The 20173-nt window shown below is 33.9% G+C and overlaps 2 protein-coding genes across 2 annotated transcripts; one reads left to right on the forward strand and one right to left on the reverse strand.

The window, feature by feature from the left end:
- Nucleotides 1-259: 259 nt before the first annotated feature.
- On the reverse strand, nucleotides 260-15374 carry LOC112034849 (187-kDa microtubule-associated protein AIR9). Its single transcript, XM_065773514.1, has 15 exons — nucleotides 15116-15374; nucleotides 14913-14991; nucleotides 13703-14591; nucleotides 10641-10712; nucleotides 9816-9881; nucleotides 9593-9664; nucleotides 9428-9493; nucleotides 9261-9323; nucleotides 9116-9181; nucleotides 7253-7352; nucleotides 6711-6812; nucleotides 5686-5918; nucleotides 5473-5587; nucleotides 1806-1926; nucleotides 260-1667 (listed from the first exon to the last, which is right to left on the reverse strand). The coding sequence occupies exons 3-15, from the start codon at nucleotides 14567-14569 to the stop codon at nucleotides 1376-1378; spliced, it is 2235 nt and encodes a 744-aa protein (XP_065629586.1). The 5' UTR covers nucleotides 14570-14591; nucleotides 14913-14991; nucleotides 15116-15374; the 3' UTR covers nucleotides 260-1375.
- A 1241-nt stretch (nucleotides 15375-16615) lies between these two features.
- Nucleotides 16616-17143, forward strand: LOC112035261 (uncharacterized). The gene has a single exon (XM_024068120.1). It carries the CDS (start codon nucleotides 16616-16618, stop codon nucleotides 17141-17143), a length of 528 nt encoding a protein of 175 aa, XP_023923888.1.
- Nucleotides 17144-20173: the final 3030 nt, after the last annotated feature.

The raw sequence follows: 20173 nt of genomic DNA on the forward strand, positions 1-20173 counted from the left end.
GCCGCCAAATTAGTGAGATGAATCTTGTACCCAAACTTTGTTGGGAAAGGTCAACTTGCGGTAGATGCCAACCACTCCAATAGTTGATGATGCTCACGTCCTATAAAGTTGTGTTATGCTAATACACGCGACACCCAAGAATAACTGGCGATGGTGAATGCTAAATGCCTGGCCATAGAGCTAGGCTAAACAAAAATATTATACCATGAGTGTATTTTTTTTTTTTTTTAAAGTAATGAAAATTTTATTGAAAATGAAAAATAACTTATGTTCACAACGATGAACACAAAGTATCTTAAAATTACAAGAATAACAAATGGATGATCTAAAAGAATTCTGGAACCCTAAAAAGGGTGAGTGTATTGTTATTATAAGCATGAGAAAATTATTCTGAAAATAAATAAGCAAGGATGTAATGATAATACTGCTAATGTGTAACATTCTCATCAAATTACTATGTTGTTCTCAAGAACTAGATCACACACTTCCACTGTTAAACATTCTTACCAAATTCCCATGTCACTTAACCCTTTTTGGCCCTTGCAGCACTGTTATCATTTATTATTGTACGCAAGTTCTTTTCTTGGAAGCAACAAATGTGTTAAAGGTGACAAGAGGAGCTGTGGTTTCTTTTTGGCGTATCTATTAGACTGGTGAATTTTTTTGCGTAACAAGCAAGATGTATTTGATCCCTTTTTGAGCATAGATGCATTTTGGATAACTCTAGTTTGTTAGAGCTTGTTAAATCCCTGGCTTTGTTTTGCTGTCATTTTATGGGTGAGTATGTATAAAGAGGTTGGAAAGTTGATATTGTTTTCATGTGATGATTTTGGGTATCCTTGAGTTAGAATCCTATTGCTAAATGTTTAGGTTTTGAAGGAAATTTTTCTGGTTACATGAGATAATTATAGGCTAGATGCATATGGCATTATGGCACATAAAGCTTTTCTATCAAGTAAAAAATGTAAAATTTTAGATGCTCTTTCAATTTCTTTTTTTATCAAGAAAGGTTGGATTCCTTGTCTTCAAGTTTGTTTTGGTTTGTGTTAGTATCAAGTTGGACTTGTTATTAACATGCAGGTCATACTCACAAATCCAGAGTACTGGTTTCGGTCTCTTCCTGCTGTCTTTCCTAGGCTTCTAGCAAAACTTTCTGTCAGTGGCTTTATTAATAAGAAAAATATACGTGTCCCCAACAGCCCAACCCAACCCTGGAATAAGCATCCACTGATGTACAGGCAGCACTTGAACTAATAAGTTGATCTGGTATATCTCATGTTTCAAACCATAGCATAAGCATTATGTGATCTTCAACTCTGACAAGCATATACAACTAGTAATAGAAGGACTAAATGCAGATTAGAAACAGCTGCAATCACAAGCAAGCATATTTACAAAGGAAAGTTAAAACATCCACATAAAGAAAGATGCTGAATAAGGTAAACTTTAATGAAAAGGAAATGAGAAGATTTGCGTTCCCCCAAAACACACCTGCTTTTATAAAATCTGTATATTTATATTGAGGTTCTCCTTTGGCACCTTCTTCTGTTACTGGTGTGTACATAAAAACCAGACTTGAATCAATGTCATCTATAGCCAACCGGTACTCCTCATCTTCTGCACCAGCAATAACCACAGGGCTGCTGTTCCATTTTCTCCTCAACCAACTGAAACATGTGAATTGCAAAGTTAGATTGTATCATTCTATTGCAACAATTTATACGTACGTATACATACATGATTCATGCACAAATATAAATAAGAAATATAAACATATGTAGTTGTGTATTAAAAATGCAACTCACCTAGCAACACCTTTCCCTGGAGTCCCACCACACCATGCAACCTCAGCATAACCCCTGATGACATTTCCCTCTACCAGTTCCCCTTGGATTTCAAGGTTCACAACCTTTGGAATTCCACTTCCTTTGCAATGACAAAAAAGAAAGTTAAAGGAAAAATTCAATAACGGCATGATACAAGCTGTGCATATGGAAATTATCTAATACCATATATAATAGCAGAAGCTTTTACAAGGTGCTGACACGTAAGGCAAAAAGACCCCCTTAAAATGCTGCCACGTATACAACTTACTCTTTAAAAAAATCGCACGGTGCGTTGGAGAGGCTCAGTTTCAGACACAATCATAAACCTTTATAAAAAACAACAGCCGCTAATCAAAAAAAAAAGGAGAAAACACAAGCCCTAAAACCCAAACCATATTTCCCGATCAAAATTCGGACTCCCTCAAACTTGCGTTTCTTCGCTGCTCCTTCATATACACACCAATCGGTTTCGGTGAAACTTAATTTTAACCATTTCATTCTTACTTATCAAAACATACACACAGATCGGACTAGCAAACACAGATCGGCCTAGCGTGTTCGTGCTCTGCAATCCCGTCTCTGCTTTTCAACAACTGACAAATCAGAAGGTAGGCATTTTCCTCCCTTTATCTGTTTTCCATTCAGTTTTCGTTTCTAGGGTTTTCAAAGATATATGGGTTTTGGACTCGCTTAAACTTTTGATTCTTTGTTACATCTCCCTATACACAGATCGAACTAGCAACATTAAAAACCTCTGTCCGTGCTCTGCAATCCCGTCTCTGTTTTTCAACAACTGAAAATTTAGAAGGTAGACATTTTTCTCCCTTTTTTTGGTTTTCTATTCAATTTCTGTTTCTAGGGTTTTCAAAGATATATGGGTTTAGTAGAAGATAGGCATTTTTTTTTCCATTGAATTAGCGTTTCAAGCAGAAGGCTTGCCTATCTTTTACCCTAATTCCTCATTTATTTTTGCAATTTCTTGAGTCCTTCTCTTGTTCTATTGTAGTATTGATTAAATTTATTTTAAGCTTGGCAGATTTTGGTTTAGTTTGTGTTTTCATAAAAATCTGAATGCTTGGAGACTACAATCGCCTTTGTTGTTTTCCTTTTTTGATATTTAATTTTATTATTATTTCTCTATTGATATATGTCTCTATTGATATTTATTTACATTTTTAAATTTAATAGAAAGTAGGAACTGCTTTAATTTTTTCAACCCTATTTCCAGTAGCATTATAGGATGTTGGAAATCTCAGATTTTTGTTTACTATGCTTTCTAACCAATTTCACTTATTTGTGTTTGTATTGGTTGATTTTTGAGACATTTTATTTTGTAATAGTGAGGGTTGTCTAATTGTTAATTACAATTTCAAGCCAGTTTTGTATATTTAGTTTGTGCGTGCACCCACCATTTGATGTTAGTTTTCGAGTTTTTATTGAAAATTTAGCTTTGTAACTCAGTGAACTGCTCAAATGTATTTTTAAATTGAAATCCATGGAGGATTGTACCAACTGTAACTCAGTTCTGAATATTTGCTCAGTTTTTTTTTTTTTTTCATGAAGAGTAAGTTAATGACCATATTTATGAGACAGGTTCTTTAAATGACATGCATGGTTTATGTGAAAAGAGTATTTTTCTGCAGTTACATTCTTCATATCTGTTTGGTTTTTTAATCTGTTTCTTCAACTGTTTTTTAAAAATTATTATTATATTTAGGGATTCTAATTGTAGTATACTTTTGCCAAAGATTTTTGTTATAAATTTTATTTCTAAAAACCTTTTTGTATAATTGATACCTGCATTTGCAATTAGTGTTTTGCAAAAAAACAGTCTTACACTTCTTTTGTAATAAAGGCATTCTCTTTGTTGGTGTAAAAGTGAAGCCTTTTTGGTTGATGTGCTCATCCAAAAGTACGCATTGGCTTTCAATTACTATTATAAGTGTGACAAAAAATATTAAAATATAGCAAGATGCTAACTTCTGTTTTTTCCTTGATTTTGTGATTCATTAGATTGATTAGAAAAGCTTTGAGGAATTAAAAAAACTTTTTTTGGTTTTTGAAGCGGTGCTTCAGTTTTATTTGTGTCTACATAATTTCAAAATCATATAATTATGATACAATTTTGTTTCTGCTTTGATGAAGTAATTGAAATTGAAGTATTTCACTATACGTGCTAGAAAACCCATGCTAGAAAACCATCTCCACACGGAATTGAAGTTGGTATTGTCATTGTAATTCTATCATGTTCTATTATGACTGATACTTTGTACCTGTTGGATGAACATTTTGTGGGTTTGGATGGTTGTTTACACCAAATTTTATGATTTCTAACATATTTATCACACTCATTTCTATTCTTACCTTTGTATTTTTCCTTTTTAAGTTTTTAATTTCACTATTGTTTCTCTTTTGATTTATTGGTTTTATTTACTGGAATGCTTACTATTATTTTTTTTTTTTCCTTCTTGACATTTATTTCAAATTAGTTATATTAGACTTGGTATTTTTTATTTTTTGTACTGCTTAGGCTATTAGGTTCAGTTAATTGGCAGTGTCTTTAAATATGTTTTTGTTGATGTTGTAAGCTTTGCTTATTTTGTTTATTCATTTGTTTTAATTGTATATGTCACATTCTTAGTATAAATTACTATATTTTTAATTATTTCAGTGAACTTATATTTTTTTGTTGTTTACTTCAAATAAACCTGCCATGTTTTGTGTTTTTAATGGCATATTAATTAAAGTGTCAATCATTGCAGGAAACAAAAAAGTCCATCAACATTTAGAAAATATAGATGACACAGACCTTTGGAAGTTTTTATGAAATTTTGTCTTAAATTGATTTATACTACTATTTTAGAATTGTCATGATAGAATGTTTACACGATTAAAGACTGAAGTTGGTTGATTTCAACACTCAATTAAATTGTATTGTGCTATTACTAGAATTTATTGTATTTAGAATATATATTCCAAATATTAGTTTTAATTTTGATCCCTAATTACAACTAATTGTGCTTTCATGTTTTTCTATACTGCATTCTACAAAAAAAAAAGACCTATTTTTTTCCCCTTGCAAATAAAAGTATCCCGCACATTGTGCGGGTTATACACTAGTTTCAATAACAATGGCATGAATCTACAAGATAAAATTTGGACTGATAGTTCCTTCCAAAAAAGGTGAAACTCAAAGACAACTGTCTCAAATAATACGGGCTTTGCATGCGCAGCACAAATGAACTAATAAATAGAGATTACATAGAATTGAACGAAGGACATCAGAGACATCTAAGCTTTGATTCTATGCTAGAGACCATCAGCCCGAAGGAATTTTAAAACTTTTACATATGAAGGAATTTTAGTTTAGAGATTACAGTTCCTCCTATTATTAAATATTAAGTATATTACAGATGAAAGGCATGAAATATGAAATAAATTAAGTGCATAAGGGAGACTTTACAAATATTTCATATTATGAACATTCTATTCTAGCAAGAAATGCATTGATATAGAGCTACAATTGCAAGTTTCACATTAACCCCAGCTAACATACATGAGAAATTTTCAAGTTCATGCTGAATTTACTAAAAGGAACATCTAAAATCAACTTTTCAATCCCAAAGAAAATAAGAAAAATGTATACCTGGTGAAACTGGTGAGGATATGACAAAAATGGAAGGATAATTGGTTTCTCCTAGTAGAGGAGTACATTCCACTTTCAAGATTTTACCAATGTCTTCATGCTTTGGCCAGTAAACCTGACCATTACATCATCAAGCAGCATGACATAAACAAAGAAGCATTAATAGCGACTCAAAACTTCAAATACACAGATAAGAATGCAAAATTCCAGTACCTCTCCAGTAGCATCAGGAATAGCAGCAAAATTTGAAAGCATTCTCTCTCCCATAAACCATTGATAGTTTAATACTAATGGCGGATCAGTGCTCAATGTGCTGTCTTGTACGAAAGTAAAGTGGCATCGACAAGCATCTTCTTCAGAAGGCTGATCCACTGAGGCTTCCTTGAGCAGGTACCCAGAAGGCAATTTATCTTTCCATTGCTCAACAAGAAAACGAAAAGTTGACTCTGTACATGACACCACACATATAAAATAGCATCTCAGATTGAATTTAAAAACATAATTATAACTACCATCATGCACAGTTATCCTTGCTTGCATAAGTTCCAGTTGCATAGAGCATTACCAAACTCAAACCCTATGCTAGATTTAAAGCTAAAAATTTACTCCGAAAAAGACAGTGGAACAAATGAATCTTTCAAAAGAGACCCACAGGAATAATACCACAAATACATCAGTTGATTAAGTATTGAGTAATCAAATTTTATCTCCAGCCCCTTGTTGTCAGAAAAACTCCAGTAAATGTCAACAAAATGTATACGTAAATTTTGCAGGTACCACTCATCATGAATGTAAAACCAAATAATTTATCAAAAATAGAAAATAGCAAGATAAAAACTGCCTCACATCCTCACCAGATTAACATTTGGAGAAAGCATTGCTTGTGTTATATAGAAGCGATGCTAAATTTTTCAATTGAATTAATGATGACAGGAGTTGTTTGTTAAAAACTATAACAATAAAACTGTGGATATACACACATATGTAGACTCACTAACATCCAACCAACTATGAATATTTAATATATAATATTTTTTTTTTTTTTTAAAACTCACAAAAACATATTACCTTCATCTTACTATTTATGGCAATCTATGAGTTAATCAATGGCATGACCATACCATCCATCATTCATCATACATATACATATTCACTAAGATGCAAAGAACAATACAGACCTATATGATAATAGAAATCAGCTACTACCTAAAAAAAAAAAGGATATTCAGATTATGCACCTGCTGCATGATCTGGACGGCAAAATTCCCAACCATCTCTAATGCACAAAGCCGTTTGTGCAGGATAACGCTTTGCTATCGCCAACTCCTCCCGAGAAAGATCTTTCCAGATATAGTATAAAAGAAGAAACAAAAAAACGAAAGGAAATTAAACCATAAGACCAATTGTAAGTTGTAAAGATATTTTGAAGTAAGAAGCACAACAACGTAAAGGGGAAAAAGCACAATATACTGAGCAGAAACTCATTAAAAATACTTTTAACATTGTTAGAACAATGGTCAAATGATTCACCATTTCCTAATAACTTAGGTTTTCAAGAGAATGTTCAAACCCTTCCTTAACTATACCTCCCATTAAAAGTTTAACAACCCACCTGTTGTACTCCACTTATTAAGGGGGAGTGGGCCCATACATGAGGGGGAACGTTAGAACAATAGTTAAATAGTGAAATTCACCATTTCCTAATAATTTAAAATTTTGGAAGAATTGATAATTTATCAAAAATAAAAATAAATGGGAAGTGAAATATATTACAAGATACCTCTATCATTGAACTTTTTCAAAGTAGGACCAACAAGCAAAATGGAAGCTGCTTCTAAATGAGGCATCTTAAGAATAGGATTCTCCTCCACTCTTAAATGCTGCAGCACAACATAATAATCACAAAATTATAAGCATATATAAGTATGTACTTTTATATTAAGTAGTTAGATAATTTAGTAACATATCTGCAAATCATTAATTCCTCACATTTTATCCATATTTTTTACACCAAGTAAGGTCCATATAAAGTGAAATATGTTACAAATTGAGTGCATAAATTAATCTGAAAGTTTGTAGCACTAGAGTTTGTAGAAGGGCTCATGGTTGTGGTTTATGGCGAAGTATTAGTGAAGGGTGGGAAAGTTTTTCTAAGCATTTGTCCTTTGTAGTGGGGGATGGTTCTCATATTCTTTTTTGGCATGATAAGTGGACTAGGGAAAATTCTCTTAAAACTCTTTATCCACAGTTATTTGTGTTCAGCCAATAAGGAAGCTTGTATTTCTAAAGTGTTAAGTCCTCCAGTTGGTGATAATGATAGAGCTGGTGTATGATTGGGAATTAGCGGCTTCCTACTCCCTTCTTCACTTCATTCAAACTCGGATTCCTAGGGGTGGAGGTAGTGATAGACTTTGTTGGCGACTCAATGGAAGTGGGAAGTTTGACGTTCGGTCTTTCTATCATAAGATTTGAAATGTAACTCTTTCTACTTTCCCTTGGAAGGGCATTTGGAAAGTAAAGGTTCCAAAAGGTGGCATTCTTTATGTGGATAGTAGCTCATGGCCAGATTCTAACTTTGGATAATCTTATGCTCCGTAGTCACACTTTGGCGAATCATTGTTGCATGTGTTGTTGTAATGAGGAATCTGTGGATCACCTATTGATATCCTATCTGGTAACTCATTCTTTGTGAATGTATATGCTTCAGTTGTTTGGGATTGATTGGGTCATGCCAAGTTCAGTTGCAGACTTATTTTTTTTGTTGGTATCATTGGCTTGGGAAACATAATTCTTACATTTGGAATTTGGTTCCAGGTTGCTTAATGTGGACTATTTGGACTGAACAGAATCGGCATTCTTTTGAGGATACTAGAAAATCTTTGGCTCAGTTGTTAGATTTATATCATCGGACCCTTTTTGATTGGTCTTGGTGTTGGGGTCTCTCAAATTGTTCTACACTTACGGATTTTCTTTTGTCTCTTAGAATAGTTTAGTGTCAGTTCGTTTGCTTCTACTTCTTTTTCCTCTTTGTTCACTATCGTGAACCTTATGTATTTTTTATGCTTTTCTAGCTTCAATAATATTTTTTCTTACCTATCAAAAAATAAATTAGTTAATCTGAAAAGTCAAGCTTGAAAGAAAGTAAACTGAATCAGATAGTTACTGGCTTTCTTGTTACAAGTCAAAGCATCAGAATTTTAATACAATTTGTATTCATAATGCTATAAAGATCCCCTTGCACATAGTAATTATTAAAAAAAATTGATTTAATTTCAAAAGATTTGATGGCATTATGTCAAACTCTACACGGTTGAAAGTTGGTTAATCAAGATACTTCAGATCATTTAACTTTCATTCACCAACCCAACTAAGCTCTATCCCAAAATCATGATCAGTTACTTAAATCTGTAACTGTATTTCTGAAAATTGCAAAGTGAACAATTCAAATTTCTTGAATATTATTCGTCACGTTGTAAATAAGGCAAACTAAATGACAATGATTTTAACCTACAAAATAAGTACAGTAAGTTCATACCAAATTAAATCCTCAATGTGATGAACAAAGTCATAATGAATCACATGAGACTACTTGAGAAACTATTTAGCATGCAGTGAGTCTAACAAACAGAGTTAAATTACTAACCTCAAGAACTGGTAAATATGGGAAGCCCTTTAGAGTGGAAATTTTGTTTTTGCTGGCAGCTAATACCTACATGAAGTTTAGGGGGAAAAAAAGAAATTTATGCATTTGTGATGAAGAAATAAGCTGCATAAAAGTAACAACATACCTGCAGTCGAGGTTGACTTGCCATCGAAAGAGACTTCAGCTTATTCTGAGCAACAGAAAGAAACTGCAGAAGAGGAGGGGGTTATGGAGGAGAATACATTTTAAGCACCTGAAACGTGAATCTTCATTGATGAAGAGCAAAGCTGACACTGCTTTTCAAAGCTGTACCTCTAAATTAGGAAGCTGTGGAAGGCTTGCAAGCGATGTGATTTGATTTCCAGCAAGATATAGTTGCTACACAAGTTATAAAAAATTCAGGGCCCTATTGCATTGATAACTCCAACATGTGCCGAGTCATTGCAATTCAGCAATCAATACACATAAGACACATACCTGTAGAGCTTTGCAATTCTCAAGAGGTTCAAATCCAGGCCCTTTAAAGTCATTGAAGCTCAAATCAAGAACCTAGCAAGAAACAGTACAACCAGTATATCAGCAAGCTATTCTTTTGCAGATCTACAAATAACCTTACACATCTATTAATCTAGCTTCCAGAAGAATTGCCATTGAAGTGAATGATGAATGAAATTGGTATGCATAACATGAAACAACAAACCTTCACCCGCTTCAGTATCTCAACTCCTTCCAATGTAGACAAGAGGTTGTCTCTGAGATAAACAAACTGACAAAGAGGATCATCAGTTCCTTAATTTTCAAATATTGCTATTAAAACTTACAATTGCAAGCTACAGAACCATGATCCAGAAGTTATCGACAATCAGTTTAGTTCAGAGAGTTCTGAGTTTTGAATTTTGAAATAGTTTCAGGTTTTTTTTCATATATCACTGAAAACAAAATATGAGAGCACTTAATGAGGGTTCCAGAAACAATTATCAAATGCTCAATTTCTGAAATTAAAAAAAGAGCAATCATCTGATATACTTCTACAGATTAGTGAAGAATTTCCATTATAAAAAATGAAGATTCTAGACATGTTTTTGAAAGTTATGAACGACGCTTTCTCCACTCTATATGCATCCCATTTCCCTATCTATATCTTAAAATCAGTCTTTCCGGTCAACAAAGAAATAATTACAATCAGCTTCAAAGGAACCTTATCTTGATGGTAAAGCTCCTACTCCATCACAAGAAACCAGCTACCATTAACGCTAATGGTTGATTGAAACCAAAACATACCACTGGACATCATGAATACCCTATCACATTTAAACTTCTATTTTGAATAAGTTTATTATCAATTGGAAAGCTACTTCATTCATCAAACCTTCAGGATATAGAAGTTCATCCACAAGAACTTAACAAGGAATTTAAAGATAATGATATTAACATGGAATCTAATTGAAAACAGAAGGGTAAAATGTCTCTCCAATAAAAAGTTGACCATATATAACTAATGATGCATCAGACAACATCAGTTTACCTCTAAATTTGCTGACAAGTTCAAGCCACTAGCATTGAGACTGCGAACTCTGTGACCCCGAAGATCCAACCTCTAATAACAAAAAATTTATAAAAATAAATAAATAAATGAAGCACTAATAAGTAATAAATTAAAAGCTCATTGCCTCCAATATAATAATTTTTAAGGAGTGATTCATTTCAATAGTATGAGAAAGAACCACATATACTGAAGTAGGAGCAATATAACATGAATATTCTATTGGTTTTCTTATTAATTGAAAAGAATTTATAAACATATTCTTTTTGCTCCATAAAGCACATGCAAGAAAAATTGCATTGGCGCATCCCCATAGGAGACTGGTGATTGAAGGAAATTTGTCAGTTGCTCTGATTGATGATAAACCAAACCATTATTTCCCTTCAACCTCAGCACCTCTTTTATACTCACTAATATCAGATCCCAAATTCTTATTTCCTGCAGCTAAACTAAAGCTATCCATCTTTTATGGTTAGTGAAATTTTCTTAAAAGAAACAACTAATAATGATAATAATAATAATATATAACAACAACAATAACAACAATAATAAAGGAAGACTTGTTTATAAGAAAGCATCTGGGTGCTGGATGTGATTGAGGCCTGAGGAGAATAATCCCTTTTTTAAATGCTGAAAAGGCGCAACGAGAATAGGCAACTGCTGAACTTGAGAAGATAATTCTCACAGAGAAAATTAGTTGGAGGCAAAAATCTTGAGCACTTTGGCCTAAGGGAGGAGAAAAGAACACAAAGTTCTTTCATCACCTTGCAAACCCACATCATAGAAGTAACACCATGGGTCATTTATCTATGGAAGGGGAGGTGTTCACTGGTGACTGAGCAGGTGGACATTAGTGCAAAATAGTTTTGTACTTTATTTTTCAATTGGAATTTATATGCCAAAGGACTGAGATGACCTTTGTTGGATGGACTACACTTCTCAGCCCATTGATGATGAGAAGGCATGCTAAGGGGAAGATACTTACCTGTGATATCCTTATCAAACGAGGTTTCACTCTAGTTATTGGTGTTGCATGTGCCGGTGCAATGGGCAAATGGTTAATCATTTGTTGATGCATTGTGAGGTCGCGTATGATTTATGCAATTGAGTATTTCAATTGTTTGGGATTCAATGGGTGTTACCAAGGAATTGCAAATATTTTGTTTGGGCGGAGGAATTGTTTTGGGGGTCGTTCAATGATAAATGTTTGATGTGGCTATTGTGGATTGAGCAAAATCATTGGAGTTTTGAAGATGCAAAAAGATCAAGGGCCCTATTGAAATTATTGCTACGTAGAACCTTGTTTGAATGGGCTAGTGTGAGGGGTCTTACCAATTGTCATTCTTTTTAAAATTCGTTTAGATTATGAGTATTCTCATAAAGTTCCCAATACTGATAGCCTTCGAAAGTAGAGAATAGTTGCACTTGATTGGTGCTGTGCATGCAAGAGGGATGGATCTCTCATGGTTTGTGGTGTATTAGGTTATGCCAATAGAGATAACCCTCGGAAGTAGAGAATAGTTGCACTTGATTGGTGCTGCGCATGCAAGAGGGAAGGGGAAACTATTGACCATCTACTTCTCCATTGCGCGGTAGCTAGAGAGCTTTGGGCCATGGATTTCTCATGGTTTGTGGTGTATTGGGTTATGCCAAAAGGTGTTGTGGAGCTTTTAGCTAGCTAGAGAGGCAAGTTGAGCACATGTTGCAATGCAAAGATTTGGAGCGTGATTCCCATTGCCTTAGGTGGGGTCTTTGGCAGGAGAGGAATGCTTGGACTTTTGAGGGTTGTGAGAAATCTATTCATGACCTAAAGCTATTATTTCTTAACACTGTTTGAGTGAATAAATGGTTTTCGACTGTTTCCGTTTACTGTTTTACCTGATTTGATTGATCAACGTACTTTTAGCATTTAATTTTGGCGTACCATGGTACACTTTCTGTGTACATGGGTGGCACCCTTCTAGCCTTTTATTTAATGAAATTTTAACTATAAAAAAATAAATGAATAAATATTTATTGAAATTCATCTGCTAGGCATGTCTTCGAAGTTAAATTTTTTACGAAATGTTGCACCCAACAACTTCCTCGTGTTTTCCTTGGAAGAGTTTATGGAAGTCTAAAATCCCATCTAAGGTGGCTTTCTTTATTTGCACAGTAGTTTCAGGTAAAATCCTAACTGTTGATCAGGAAATGGAAGTCAATCATGATAATTTGGTGTTGTGTGTAAAATGGCTGGGGAAACTATAGATCACCTATTTCTCTACTACATTGCTGCTCGAGAGCCTAGGTGTATCATATTTTCTCTTTTAAGGGTTTACTGGGTCATGCCAAAGGTGTCCTGGAGCTGTAAGAGAGTTGGCAAGACATATAAGGAAGGAGTTGTAACAGTGAAAACTGGATAAGTGCTTTGAAGAGAGAAGAATAGTAGAACTTTTGAAGGGGGTGAGAAGTATTACTGGCTTATTCAAAAAAGAAAGTGTTACTGACCTGAAACTTTCTTTCTTCAATCTATTTGAGTTGATACATGCTTCTAGTCTATGATGACTTGCCAATTCTCTTGATATGCGTGATAGTTGTACTTTTACTTGGTGTCCAAGTACTAGTTGTACACATCTAGTGTTTTTTTTTTTTTTTTTTTTTTTTGATAGGTAAGTTGTATACATCTAGTGTACACTCCTTTGCATTATTACTTGTAAAAATAATGATGGGCAATAACTAAACACTTTGGCAACAGACACACACCCCCGTTAGGTACCTAACTCGAACTCATTTCCATAGAAATTCAGAAGCTTTGTGATTATCATCAAGAGGAAAACGTCTAAAGGCATATCTTCAATGGTGTTCATTGATAGGCACAACGAAAAGGAGAACATAGCAATGTCACTAAACCACAGCAAACTAATGGCAACCACCTTTTTACTTGCTTCAACGAATAAATTTTAAAGCCCTTCAAAGCCAACTAGATTTCTAAATAACAAAAACAAAATTTAAAGTATCCTTGTACCATCATTAACAATTAAAAGGTTTGCAGAGACAGTGCTTACCACATCATCACCAGCTTTAATCTCCACCTGTGGAAGAACAATTAACCTAGTGTCCCGGCTGTCAGGAGTCCGAGTCCCCACTTTTCTCCGTCCAGACAAACTAGCACTCCTGTCCAGAGACATAGACAAAGACCCACCTCTCAATCCACTCGAAACTGAAGGCGACCGAGATGATGATGGGGAGGATAGCTTCGAAACCGACCTCCTTATCCCACTGCTGCCACTACTGTCCAATGAAGTAGAAGGAATCCTCCTAGAAGCAGAAGAAGTGGAAGAAGCCGACAATGCCGGCTTAACCAAAGACCTCCTCACACTCTCCTGCTTACTCACATTGGACCCAGTTGGTGTTGTTTTCGAAACCCGGCTCACTGGCGACACTGGAATCGACTTTCTAGTCTCCGGAACACTACTCCGAGTCGAAGAAGCCTTGTTAACAACCGAAGGCAACGAACTCCTTCTAGGTTCCGGTACAGGCTGCCGCACTGGTTCCGAACCCGACACACTGCTAGTCTTTCTGCCAGCAACCGAACCGGCATTGCTCTGCCGCTTCTCCGGCAACCCTCCCGTGCTGTTTCGCCTCGCAGCGGCCGGCACAGCATTTGCAGTTTTCAACGACGCACTCAAAGTTGGCTTCATTACACTCGAAGTAGAGCCCAAGCCCGAACCAGAACCCGGACCCGTTTTTAAGTCCAATCTCTTCCTAACAGAACCAGTTGCTGCAGCAGGTTTCACAGTTTTCGCAACCTTTTTCACAGCTTCTGATGAAGTAGCAGAAGTAGTAGTAGTAGTAGTAGTAGTAGTTTTTTTTGTTGGAATTTGGGGCTTTTGTACTGGATCTTCGTCAGGTTGTGCTAATGGCTCCTCCATTGTGAAATGGAAATCAAACAATCTGATAACAACGACAGCAAAACAAACAAATAAACAAACAAAAAGAGTTAGGAAAATGAAGTGAATTTGTCACCGACGCTCTGTTTGGCTTGCTGGAAAATACAGGAAAGCTAAAAAGAAAAAGACTAAACTAAAGCCTGTAAAGTAAAATAATTTAAGTTAGCCGAGCTGTCGTTTTCATTTGTTGGGTACCAAAAAGCATAAAATTCCAATATTTATTTCTCCACTGAAAGAAACCGCATTTCAGCTTAAACTACATTTTCAAAAAAATAATACTTAAAAAACAAAAAATTTTAGAGAAAATAAAGTTAGAGATACTTACAAAGCAGAAAATTTGGAAGATGTAGAAAAGCTTTGAGAACCGACACGTCCGTACTTGGAACTGAAAATTACAGTAGGATCTGCCAAAAAAAATGCAGGTTGTTAAGCTTAAATTTCGAGCTTCTTCTTAGTCGATCTAATTGAGAGAAAGAAGCACAACAATGTGAGAGCAAATTTGAAGAACTGTGAGAGAAGAGAGAGTACCTGAATAGAGAGAGAGAGAGAGAGTTTCAGATCTGGTGAGGGAAGAAGACGTTAGGGCTTGGACGGAGAAATCATTGGAAATTTCGCGGCGTGAAACCAAAAGAAAAAAAGCAAAAGTGAGAGTGAGAGTGAGAGAGAAAAGAGTGAGTGAGAATAATGAGAATGAGAGTGTGTTGGGAAGCAGTCTTGTTGATGAGCTGCTAAGGAAAAAGATGGGAAAAGTAGCAAAAGGCCAATGAGGGGGATGAGGATTATTATTAAAATTTTAAAATACATATATAGGGGTGTTGTGGAATCTGGATAAATAAATAAAAAGAAATTATTAAAATAGTGTTGAATAATTTGACGACAAGGGAGATTGGCGGAAACAGAGGCTGGTCCGCAGGGAGTTTAAAAGTGGTGTAGACTCTAGAGTGGAGAGAGAGAGTGTGTAGGATAAGTTTGAAATTTGAGCCCGCAAAAAGAAAGGAAAGGAGAAGGAAAGGAACTCCAATGCAAACGTCACATCAGTTGTAAACAAAACCTGGGTTTGGCTTGGAGTTTGGACTTAGAACTTGACATAACCCTTATAATTAGAAAAGTTTTGAAAAATGTGTAAATAAAATAAATAAATACTAATTGCAAATGATTATTGAAGGGTGAGAAAAAAGAGTAGAGAGACTGAAAAAGTTGGATAAATGAGAATGTCGATTTTTTAATTGTTTTAATCATGTTTGTTTTTAGAATAAGCCTATGAGGTTAAAAATTTAATCATAAAAATTTTAAAAATATATATATATAAATGTAACTTTACTTTATGGGTTAGTAAACATGCACTTTTATGAAAGTTTTAATATTATTTTTATAAAAATAATTAGGCGAAAAGTCACTTTTAATCCCTACATTTTTAGGCGATTTTCATTTTAGTCTCTACATTTTATTTTTACCACTTTTAGTAGTCTCTATCCTAAAAAACGCTTCTCGTTTTGGTCCTTGTCGTTACATCAAAGACGGAAAAAGCTGACGTGGCAAACGGAATGAATAAATAATACTTATTTAATATCCACGTGACCTAAATTAATAATAAAAAATGTCACGTCAGCATTTAAATTAAAAAAAATTAATTAATTAATTCTAACTAATTATAAAAAATTAAAAACTAAATTAAAAACTAAAAATCGTATGGATTGATATCTAAGTGTATCTTGAACAAGAACAACAAGAATACAACTCCAGATTCTAGAACACAAAACCAGAAATTCAAAAAAAAAACTAGTAAATCAAAAACCTAGCCAAATTAAGAACAAAACATCTAAATCATCCAACATCAACAACAAAACAACAAAGCACCAGTCAGACCACATATCATCAACAAACCCTACAAAAAACCCAATCATCAACCCAAAATCCATAAATTACATCATCAAATTACAAAAACAAAAGCCCTAACATTTCTCAAAATCAAAATTAGGGCTCGTTTGGTTCTAAATCAATTTTATTGCAGAAAAAAAAAATGGATTCATGGAAGACGACATGAGGTACCCTTCAAAGCCCTATTCTTTAAACCCATACAACCCACCTCGTCGCCCTAGAAATCCAATTTGCAATGCTCCTTTCTCTCACCCAGTCTCCAGTCACTACAAAATCGAAGAAGAAGACGACAACGACGACGAAAAAAACGACGTCGAGTTGGAAGAAGATTTGGACAACAAAAACCCAGATGGGTATTATCGAAATTTGGAAGGAGATGGTGAATTTGTTGACAGGCACTCAAAGGAGAGGAAGCTAAGGAATTCGATTCCCGAGTTCAAGTTCGACTTCGCTTCGGTGCCGAGGAGTAGTAGGACCTCGAAGCCTCTATATTCGGGTGCTAACTGGAATGAGCACGCGGTGTTTGTGCTATCGGAGGTGTGGGGGGACAGGTTTCTCCAATTGGGGAGGAAAATCTTGAGGTTTGAGGATTGGAACGATGTTGCGGAGAAGGTATTGGAGGCGTCGAAGATGGAGAAGGATGAGTTGCAGTGTAGGACTATGTTGGATAAGCTGTAGAGGAAGTACAAGAAAGAGAAGGCTAAAGTTAAGGACATTGGATTAAGCTCTAGCAAATGGGTCTACTTTAAGAAGATGGATATGTTAATGGCTTCGTCGCTGAGGCAAGAGTGCGGGTTGGCGTGTGGGATTGATTCTGGGGAGTGTGTTTATGAATACCTGGGTTTATTTGGAGAGGTGTAATGGGTTTATTTAGATGTTTTGTTCTTGATTTGGCTAGGCTTAGATTTACTGTTTTTTTTTTTTTTTGAATTTCTGGGTTTGTGTTCTTGAATCTGGAGTTGTGTTCTTGTTGTTTTTGTTCAAGACACACTTAGATCTCAATTTATAAGATTTTTAGTTTTTAAATTTTTTAAAATTAGTTAAAATTAATAAATTAATTTTTTTTAATTTAGATGCTGACTTGGCATTTTTTATTATTAATTTAGGCCACATGGATATTAAATAAGTATTATTTATTCATTCCGTTTGCCACGTTAGCTTTTTCCGTCTCTAATGTAACGGTAGGGACCAAAACAAGAAAAGTTTTTCAAGATATGGACTAAAAGCAGTAAAAATAAAATGTAGGAACTATAATAGGAATCGCCTAAAAATATAGGGACTAAAAGTGACTTTTCGCCTAAAAAGAATATATATATATGTGTGTGTGTGTGTGTGTGTGTGTGTGGCTTTCCTTAGTGTGTGTTTGATATAGGATTTTTTTTTTTATATTATTCACTATTATCCAAATTGGAAAGTAAGAACTACAGTCAACCTCATAGGTAGTTCTTAAGATTTCTATCATACTTAGTTTATTAAAAAGAAAAGTGTTATATCCATAATAATTTAACAACACGTTCATAACAAACCATAAATGGTAAATTGTTATTGGTTCTAATTTGAACCCACCACTGAAATTACTTTTTTGTCCACTCAATAACAACCAATAACAAATTATCGCCTGTGATTTATTATAAAAATATTGTGAATATAGTATTTCTCTTTGTTAAAGTATAAAACCTCAACCAAATTAAAGGAGAATTTAGCGGCGGCATGAGCAACCGAAGTACATTCTCTATTAACCCAATAGGAAAAATAGTTAAAGAAAATATCTTCTAGACAAAGTGTTGAAGTTTAATTGACAATAGACCAAGGAGAGTATTCAGAGCATTTGATATGGATGATCGAGAAGTGAAATGGTGAAGATAAATTTTGTAATTTTATTCTCAATGTCATTTTCTTCCCAATTTGAAAGGAAAAATAAAATAAAATAAAATAAAAAAGGTGACCATGGATGTAAACCTCCAACCATCTTATCTCATGGCGGTGATTGAGTTTTTTTTCTAACCATGACAAATGCATGGTGGTGATTGGGGGGTTGGTTAATGTACTTCTTTATTATTTTGTGGGTAAAAGAAATGCTAAATGCTAAAGACTCAAAAGTAGACTTTCTTTTATTTAGAAATTAATGTGGACTAATGGTCTATTGGGATTAAGGGGAAGGGAGATGAAGTAGAGTAGAGTGAAGTAAATTTAGTCCAAAATTAGCCTATTTTTAACTAACTCTACTCTACTCTCCCTCCTTCCCCCTTCAATTCAAACGTGCCTTAAGATTTGTAATTTGGAGTTTTTGCCATCAACCACTTCAAATTTGCCGCTTATACTAATATTTTTATTCACTAGATGGAGAATTTATGTAAGCATAACTCAAAATGCTTAATAAATCAATATGTTAAATGTTATATTTTATTTGATTTGCAAGTTTGCATATGTATAGTTTAGATATGTTTTATCCTATACTATTTACCACCATAAGCAACATGTATTTTAAGTTTTAACACGTTACATGCATCTTCTCACATGTAAGATTAGGTAGAATATATTTGATGAATAGATTAGTTCATATATAATGCATCTTTATTTGTATCTGTATATATTAAGTGAATTAAAAAAGTTAGTTATTACTTTTTTTTCTTGTAAAAAATACCCTTAAATTAATTAACCAACAACTTAAAAATATGGTTAAAATAGTAAATTGGCAAAAGAAAGTTAGTTACTACTTTTTTTATTGTCAAAAATACCCCTACCTAAAACTTAAAAATGGGGTTAAAATAGTAAATTGAAAAAAATAATAAATTCCTACTTCTATATTGAAATGTCTTCCTGCTTCTAATAAACTCATACTTTTACGTTGATTTAAATTTCTACTTCTACTTACTAACTCCCTACAAAATATGATCACCCTTTTGTTAATTTTAAAACTCCTCCAATCTACAAAACTCAAACCACTTTTTTTTTTTTTTTAACTTCGTCACGATGTATTTGTTTCTTCTGTCCCTCTTTTTTTTCAATTTTTTTTTTTTTAAATTTCATTACTCTAATCTCAACTTTTTTTTTTTTTTTAACTTCGTCACGATGTATTTGTTTCTTCTGTCCCTCTTTTTTTTCAATTTTTTTTTTTTTAAATTTCATTACTCTAATCTCACATTTTTATTTTCCCAAATCTCTTCTTTTTTATTAAAAAAAAAAAAAGACTCCTACTATAAAACTAGTACTATAACTTCTATCCATCCTTATCATTCCAACATCCCCACTAAAAAGTAGTTACCACTATGTAATTTCTCATGCTTTTATTTTTGTTTTTCACTTTCTCACTCACAATCTCCTTATTATCACTAACCTCCACGTTTGTTAGTCAGTTTTATATTTATCTTATATTTGGGAAGGCCAAGTTTCATTCTCATCAATCACATGTTTCTTTTTCTCTATAAAATTTGTTTGAAAATTTGTTCAATTTGTGCTTTTCAATGGTTATTTTTTTTAAATTAAGCCAAACTTTAGCAATTAATTGATGACTTCAAAGGATTTGATGTTAGAGACACATTTTACGGGGTCTGGAATTGAGATTGCCAAATGCAATCAAGACTCAAACCATTCGTTGAGCAAACAAGTATCTTCCAAAATTCTTGGTAGAATTGATTTATGCATTTATGGGGGAAATAATTTCTTCATCACACCCTTAGATTTTTTTTTTTTTTTTTTTTTTGTGAT

This window comes from Quercus suber, unplaced genomic scaffold (assembly GCF_002906115.3).
Source record: "Quercus suber isolate HL8 unplaced genomic scaffold, Cork oak 2.0 scaffold_76, whole genome shotgun sequence".
Taxonomy (NCBI): domain Eukaryota; kingdom Viridiplantae; phylum Streptophyta; class Magnoliopsida; order Fagales; family Fagaceae; genus Quercus; species Quercus suber.

Bases quoted from the DNA above. Each gene is read 5' to 3' on its own strand.
- LOC112034849 (XM_065773514.1), bottom strand. From the start codon at position 14,569: ATGGAGGAGCCATTAGCACAACCTGACGAAGATCCAGTACAAAAGCCC. The intron at 6,813-7,252 runs GTATCTTGTAAT...ATATCTGGAAAG, and splicing joins GAAAAAGTTCAATGATAGAG to ATCTTTCTCGGGAGGAGTTG. The intron at 5,919-6,710 runs GTGCATAATCTG...TGTCATGTACAG, and splicing joins CCGTCCAGATCATGCAGCAG to AGTCAACTTTTCGTTTTCTT.
- LOC112035261 (XM_024068120.1), top strand. From the start codon at position 16,616: ATGGAAGACGACATGAGGTACCCTTCAAAGCCCTATTCTTTAAACCCA.